At 45.2% G+C, this 8,328-nt stretch overlaps 1 protein-coding gene across 1 annotated transcript; it reads right to left on the minus strand.

Annotated features, from left to right (window-relative positions):
• Positions 1-252: 252 nt before the first annotated feature.
• LOC142970917 (serine/threonine-protein kinase pim-3-like) lies at positions 253-5,237 on the minus strand. Its single transcript, XM_076111402.1, has 6 exons — positions 4,591-5,237; positions 4,277-4,386; positions 4,083-4,133; positions 3,550-3,913; positions 2,488-2,664; positions 253-2,071 (listed from the first exon to the last, which is right to left on the minus strand). Exons 1-6 carry the CDS (start codon positions 4,676-4,678, stop codon positions 1,869-1,871), a joined length of 993 nt encoding a protein of 330 aa, XP_075967517.1. The 5' UTR covers positions 4,679-5,237; the 3' UTR covers positions 253-1,868.
• Positions 5,238-8,328: the final 3,091 nt, after the last annotated feature.

An 8,328-nucleotide genomic window follows, 5' to 3' on the forward strand; every position in this document is an offset into this window, starting at 1 on the left:
AACCAAGTGCTATATTGGACATGTGTATTAGCCTCCCAAGGGAATGCTGTTGAGAATAATATTGGCTGAGGGTTTCATTAACGTGTGGAGACTAAATTTACAAAACTATTCGGCCTATGTATGGTGCAATATCTCCAACATCTGAGGTACATACATTTCCCAACATGAATCTATAGAATGTGGATTTGACCAAATGTTGATTAAAACTTGTGCAAAACTTGTATCAATTGCAAAATGATTGAGACACCAGACTTATCTCTGTACATAAAAATGGGAGTTTAATTGAAACTTTTGTATCAAAAAATAGCAATATCCATCCTTCACAGCCACACAGCTGAACTGGACTCCTCCAATATGAGGCTATGTGACAACTACGAAAGCTGTTCCACCCGTTGCTTAGCTTTCCGTTAAACTCTAAATTAATCTGGACAGTACAGAAACCAGATGGATTCCTCTGATAATTAGCCATTCAACATTACCAAAAGACTTTTTGTAAAGTAGTTAAATAACATTCAAATGCTCTTTTCAAATTTAAGTAAACTTGTTTTATTCTGCTTTACATCGATAACTGCTTCAGTGCATCCTCCACATCTCAAAAAAAAAAAAAAAAAAAACATGTTGAAATGTAAAAATAAGTTATAGGAATGCAAACCAAAGGCCAAGTAGGATATGCAAAATTTAGAGGGGCTTTTAAGCATAATAAATAAATAAATAGCCACAGAGTGTGGAATGTCTACATGTTTACAAATAAATTAAATGCAAACGGGGAGGAAAAATAATGTACACAAAAAAAAAAAAAAAACAGGCTGTACAATATTTGTTGAAAAAAAATAAAAAATAAAAATACATAATTGAGACCATGAATATTGCATTGATTGTGCATTTCACACCTCAAACCCTGAGGGAGGCCAGGGGAGGGGGCCATGTAGTGTCAAGCAGTGAGATGGCAGGAGGCAAAAAGAAAGTCAAGAGGGCCAAACACCCCGCAACAGGGGGGGGGAGAGAAGCTGGGGGTAGGTGTGTGTGTTGACATTTTTGTAGACATTCAGAAAAGACAGGATCCAGTTTCCAAACACCTGTTCAGGCTATAGAGTGAGTGAGCAGCGTTAAAGAGAGCGACACAGAGTTGAGTCGAGTGTTTTTCAAGTATTCCATTGTCAGGAAGAGCCCCCACCTCCTGCTCCCCGATCTAATGCTATCTTAGCCTCTTGGCTTGGGGCTGGTTGGCTTGCAGTGATGGAGAGGGAGACACAAAATCACAACCTAACCCCCCCCCCCCTCTTTCTCCTTCCATCACAGCAAAGGCAACTTAGCCACCAGGCCATGGGCAATTCCGAAAAAATAGTTGTTGACGAAAGCCCCCCCCGAGAAAAGCAGCTTTCCAAAAAAAGGCACTACAAAAATCAAAATATTTAAATAAAAAAAAGGTGTTCTCCAAGCTCTATGAGAGCAGCCATGTCTGAATAGGAGGGCCTTGCCAGCTGCATATAACAGCCTAGTAACAAAACGAGTAAAATAAAAGTTAAAAAGGGGGGGAAATAAATAGTGCTGGTAAGACCACCCAAACAGAAAAATGTTCCCGATTAGGAAACGAGTATAATTAACTGAAAAGGGGGGGGGGGGGGGGGGGGGGAGGGAATGGGGTCAAATAAGATAAGGAAGAACAAATAGTAATAAATTAGAAATTCCCTACAAAAGAGGAAAAGTAAAGTACATTTTTCTTGCCGGACCAGCTGTGACAAGTGTCCAGCTGCTGATGGGCCAGTCGGGCTACAGGCTGCCGGCCTCGAGTCCACGTCTAACCCCCCCCACTCCATCGGAAACCCCTTCCCTCTCCACAAAGTATTTTGAGTCCATCAGAGCCGTCCTCAGAGGCTCTCCTTGCTCGAGCTTGTGCTTGACGAAGAGTCTGTGTCGATGGTCCTGAGGCGGATCTCGCTGGGGGCCGGCTCCTCTTGTGACTTGGGCGACTCCGTTGTCGCCCTCACCCAGGGGTGGTCGCAGATCTGCTCCAGGGTGGGCCGGTCTGAGGGCCGCAGGGCCAGGCACCATTTGATCAGCTGCTGGCACTCTGAGGGAGGAGTCAGAAACGATGTCAGGATCAGAGGCTCTGAAGTGTACTATATGTGGCTGCTCATGACTCAGTGTGTACGGATCTACAATATCCTAGTGCGTGGACGGCACAGACGGCCAATACAATGAGAGCACACATCCTTCCCTTGGGTGTATAACCCAAGGGTTATTGGGTTATTGGGTTGTTACACAAAGTGCACCAGGAGAAATCATAACAGCTAAAATCTCTATTTTGGTTATCAATCATAAATCTCTCTCTACCAGCAGGTAATCCATTATAGCTGAGGCATTACTCTGATGTAAATTGATTCATAATATAGCCGAACCAGGAGGCGGATCTGGGGCTGTACCAGTTACCGTGGCTAGAGGGCAACAGCGTCAACATGCGTGTTGTGAGTGTTGCGGTCGACTTACCGGCTGAAACCCTTCTCCTGAAGTACAGTCTCCCTCTGAGGATCTCCTCGTCCTGCTCAAAGGGGATGTCGCCACACACCATGTCATACAGCAGCACGCCTAGCGACCACACCGTCGCAGAGCGACCATGGTATCTGTGGAAGCGGATCCACTCTGGTGGGCTGTACACTCTCGTACCTAAAAATAAAAGAAAAGAGAAAAGTAGAGAGGTGAGTGAGGAGCTGTTGTGAAATATAGTATGAACCAGTGAAGAGCTATTTCAGTTTGATATTGTGAGAATCTAGAGGGCACCAGTGCTTGAAATGCAGCAGAATTAATGTGTGTGTCTAAAATGGCTGAGTCATAGCACAAATGCTTTCCATCTTCCTTCAGCCACAAAACACAAACTGGGTGACCTGCCTGCGTCTCCTCCCTCCCTCCCTTTTCCTCACCCCCTCCTTCCTGAAGGGAGGAACTTGGATACAAAAAAAAAAAAAGAAAAAAAAAAAAAAAAAAAGAAAAAAAAAAAAAAAAGAGCAACGAGCCCATCACGTGAACCGACGACTCGGGTTTCACAACAAACAGATGTTACGTGGCACTGAACTAATACCCACAAACTATGACTGGGTACTCAAGCTTCACTAACTACATAACAACCGGAAACAGAATAAAAGCACACTCCGTCTCACAAGACGAGGATGAATCAGAGAGAAGGGAAATAAAAAAAATAAAAACAAAACAGCCACCGCTAGGATTAACGCACTCTGAGTCATATCTGTGAATTAACAACGTGATACATTCCCGATAAAAACCCGGAGCTTTTCATTCGGCAGCATCGATTCACATCCGTAATAAACGATGAGTCGCGAGACCCGAGGCGAGGAAAACCCTCGACCAAAAACAGACCACTGCGTCACAGCATCGTGAACGCCTCCGCGTCTGAATATAGTACAGCGGAGCATCAAGGGCAAACACAACCCGGCCCACACGGATGTGCGCGCAAAACATCAAAATTACGCACGGGAGCATCGCAACACCGTTTAACGGCCATTAATGTAAGAGGGCAAGGTGGCGGCGGCTTACCGTCAAAATCGGTGTACACGGTGTCCTTGAGAATCGCCCCTGAGCCAAAGTCAATAAGCTTGAGCTCCCCGGTGCGCAGATCCACGAGCAGGTTTTCATCTTTGATGTCTCTGTGCACCACGCCGCAGCTGTAGCAGTGTCGGACCGCCTCCAGGACCTGGCACAAAAAGCCCCGGGCCGTGTCCTCGTCCAGGGCGCCCTTCTCGGTGATGAAGTCGAAAAGGTCCTTGACGAGCTCCGGCCTCTCCATAACGATCAGCCAGCCGTCCGCGCGCTCGTAATAGTCCAGCAATTTGATAACTCCGCGAAACGAGGAGCTGACCTTCTTCAGCAGCAGGATCTCCAAAGGCACCATAGACCCGTTCTGTAACAAATAAGGATTTATTAAATACGTTGAGGTGATGCAAAGCCATTATTCCTTTATCATAACAACCCCCCCCTCATCACCCAACAGCAGGCGGGAGGACGGGGGGGGGGGACCAAAACAAACCACACACACACACACACACACAGATCGGGGGATGACTACTTACATTTGTGCCCCACTCGGTCACCCTCTCCTTTGCCACATGTTTCACAGCAACCTGAAATAACACAATAAAAAACAGGAATAGTAAGCAAATGCGTCACAGTGTGGGAGAAGTCGCATTGTATTCCCCGATGGTCATGGCGGCACATGCGAGATCAAAACATTAGACTCCCCCAGATCCCCGTTTGAAATCCTTACCGGTGCGCCATCAGAGATCCGGCTGCCGGCGTACACTGTTCCGAATCCTCCACTGCCCAGCACGGATCCCACTTGGTAAACCTTTTCGAAAGGCTCTTTTTCCACTTTAACTGCAAGTCAAAAAGTGAAGAATATCAAGGCGACTGCAATAATGTCACAGCAACCCTCAGCCTAGCGCGAGGTCAGGTTGTTTAGCTTTACGAACACTTAAATATACGATTTTCTACTACTTCTTTTTTTTTAATTTCTTTTTTTACATAAAATTCAGTGTTAATGTGGGGGGGGGAAAGTAACACTCGGTAACGGCAACTTACCCGTCTGGAGCTGTATTTTCACTGGTAGATGGTCCATACTTGAGGGGTTGCAAATGTGCGAAAATGAACCAAACTTTGACAACAACATATTCCCACTGAAAAGCCGGTGTAGACGATCCCTGTTCGCTCGTTGAAAACCCAGAAGAGCAAATATATCGTCAGAAGAGATGTGGCGCGGACCGTCTTATCAAGCGAATGATATATATCCAGTCCAGCAGTGCGCCAACTCCACCGCACCGCACCCGTCTAAGTCGTCTCACGACCGTGAAGTCGCAAACCGCCTCCCAAAAACCGGCATGAAATGTGACGTTTTGAGTCTCGACTCAAGCACGAGAAGCGAAAAAACAGTCCTCTGAAGAAATAAAAAAAAAAAGCAAACACTCCGATGTGCGTGGAAGCCGTATCAACAGAGAAGTGCGTTTAAAGGGCCTCCGCAGCGTGTTGATATCCCGAAGAGTAGCCGCTGTCTGAGCTTTGGCGCGGTCTCCCAGAGCCAATATTTTGACGCGCGGTGGGATGGCGATATCCCTCCGCCACCAATACAAGTCGACACGCTCGCTTAATTCTTGCGTTAAATTGCCACTTTTCACTAGATACACATTCACACAAAATCACTTGGTACGTATTGTAATTTCTGTTACACTTTTACCGGTAAATATAATCCAAATGATCATTTTCACAGCGCACTACTTTCTCATAGTACTAGACGCCCAAGAATCCCTTGTCTGGAAGCTTTGAGCTGTGTTCACTATCGCTCTGATACGACGACCAATTGGATGTCGTATATAAATACCGTGTTTCGTTTCTGGACCAATCCAGAGAAAGGTATTATAATGAAGCAGGCATTTGATTTGAGCGCACGTGGCGGCAATTCTGAGTTGCTTCTCCCCTCCCCTCCCCTTGCCTCCGCAGCTCTGCAGTGAGAGACAGACAGGGAGTTTATGGTTGGAGGGGAAAGTTCTGTTTGTGGTGTAATTCACCACAAAATACTGATGGCCTCTTTCACGTTGTTTGCCGTTTTGAAGTGTGTACCTAAATGCACTGGTGTTATTTATTTAACTTTTGTTTACCTTAAATATAATACTTGACACATGACAAATGACACAAAACATACCAAAATCAGAGATAAAAAATAAATGTTATAGTTTCTAAGATAATGAATAATATCTTTACTACTAAGGATCTCAATATTGCCAACTCAACATTTCCTGAATGGCAATTTAAAACAGCTCAAGAGCCGTCTATAAAGACCAATCTAAAACAAAAAACATAATGAGGCTCTTAGAATGTGTGCATGTGCATTAGAGACAAAAATGAATTATGACTGTCCAAGGTTGACTGCAATAGGCTACATCACACATGGGTAGTAAAAGACAGTAAGGACACTATGTCATGCACTGACATGAGCATGAAGACGAAATGGCACATTAAACAGAATCAGATGGCCAAGGTTTGTGAAGCCAGCTGTCCCGTTCCAGAAGGTAAACTTTCCACTTTTACTGTTACACATGTGACATGACCTTGGCTCTTTGTCAACTCTCCACCTTTTTGCTACCTCTGATAACCTGCGTATATATATATACATATGTGTGTGTGTGTGTGTGACCACTAACCAAACAGAAGCACCAGAGAGTTCCAGGGAACCTTATCTTGCTATATTCCTGCCGACTGCAAAGTTATGTAAATGTAGACACACACACACACACACACACACACACACACACACACTAACACACACACACACACACACACTAACACACACACACACACACACACACACTAACACACACTCGCAGGCTGCAGAGGAGAGCAGAGTAAAAGCCTGTGGGCTAACCTGCAGCGATGCTCTGTATTCACTGTATGATAATTCACACCGCTTCATGTTTCTAGTGCATTTCTGTCACTCACAACAAGTTGAGAAAATGCACGGAAACATAAATGTACTCGGACACAAAGTATTTGCATTTTAAGGGATAAACTACTATCTACGTGCAGATTGCGTGGCGGGCATTCGAAATAATATCAAGGGTTGATTTGCTTTTATCTTGTAAAACATTTGCATAAATGACAAAGAGTTCAATGGTTTGTTGAATTAAGCTTCAAATAAAATGTGTTCGACGCTGCAGCAGTGTTAGCAACAGTCACTTCCCTGCAGGAAAAGCCTTTCCACCTCTCCTGCATGTTCATTCTGCGGTCATGGGTGTATTTTTAGAGACATTGTGGCTCTTACCCAAACAGTTCATTTTAGTAATGCCCAGGAGGACACTGGATAGCAGAGCGAGGCATGAAAAAAGTGTCTTTCTGTTCTCCACCTGCAAGCAGATGAAAACAGGTGTACCAAAATAATATGCAGGACGGCCCCCCCCCTCAGTATGGTATGTTCGTCATGCAAGTGTACGAAATGGAGGTGGAGCGGACTGGGCGAATCGAGTGGCAGCCCCGTGATAGATTTGTGTCCTGTCCAGGGTGTTTACTGCCTTTCAAGCAGTGCATGCTGGGACAAGTTCCAGCCATCACACGATCCTGGATATGCAAAAAGATACGATGGATAAAAATAATACTCATCATCACTCCTCTTTCACACACAGAAGCCCTCTTGCATAGCGCCTCAGGCAACATTTATGACAACGCACCTTACCTCCACTCACTAAATAATGCATTTAACACACAGTATGGATCCCCAAAGTATCGGAGTGTATTATGAATAGATAAATCCAGGTTTAACAAGACTTTGCCCCCGAACAAGGACCAGTAAAACCATGAAGTATTCCCAACTGTAATCATTTTTCTCTCTTGGTGGTGTGAACCATTTGAGCAACAAGGGAGGCAGTGAGGCAGTCGGTCGACCAGGCGTGCCGACAGCAGAAGCACACAGCAGTTATTACCGTGGCTTCATATGAACGCGTGCTATGCATGTTGTTCACAGCTCTCATGGGAAATCATCATCGGCTTTTATTTATGCTCACCAATCCTTTGATCCGTGGATGTAGAGGAAACGGCGAAGGGAGGGAGCAAAAAGAAAAATGGCCTGTGGCCCTTTGATGAGCTGTCACTGTCCTCCCTGCTCCCTCGCTCTCTTCTTTTTCTTCATTTCTTTTTTCCTCCCCGTCTCTCTGTTTTCTCCGCGTGCCTGGGATGCCTCCCATTTTCTTTTTGCTCTAATTACTGCCTTAGTAAACTGTGTCAGCGAGCTGAAATAGTTTTGATGAAGGGGTCCGGCTGCGTTTGCATCTGTAATTTGATGGGTTTCATTTGGGGACACATAAAACCAGACACACCAGAGGGTACGTGACCACATCAGAGCCGCGGGGTCGGCCGAGGTTATTTTTAGCCCCATCGCGCTAGTCCGGTGGCAGCCACATCATTTTGGTAAGCCGCTGATTGAAATCGATCCAGCTTGGTTGAGCTTGGTGCTCTTTGCCAGGGAAATCTGAGGGCCGGAATTTTGTCATGCGTTGTGTGCTGGGGTTAGATTCCTCAACATGTGTGCAGGATATGCATGTATTATGTTCTCTGTTGACATGTTTACTGTAGCTGTGTCATTGTGAAAGGGTGCACTGCCTTCAAGACTCCTGTGTACACGATAAAAGCCAGATTAGCTAGAATGCAAACGTAAAATGACATTACAAAAATGGTGATCTTTGACCTTTTAGGGTCCAAAGTGGAGGAAGCTCTCACAGCTTATTGTGTCCCACCTTCCCCTTTTATTTAATACGCTTCTGTAAGAGGAACTGCTTC

The sequence above is a fragment of the Anarhichas minor genome, unplaced genomic scaffold, assembly GCF_050575085.1.
Source record: "Anarhichas minor isolate MPS153535 unplaced genomic scaffold, ASM5057508v1 ptg000045l, whole genome shotgun sequence".
NCBI lineage: Eukaryota > Metazoa > Chordata > Actinopteri > Perciformes > Anarhichadidae > Anarhichas > Anarhichas minor.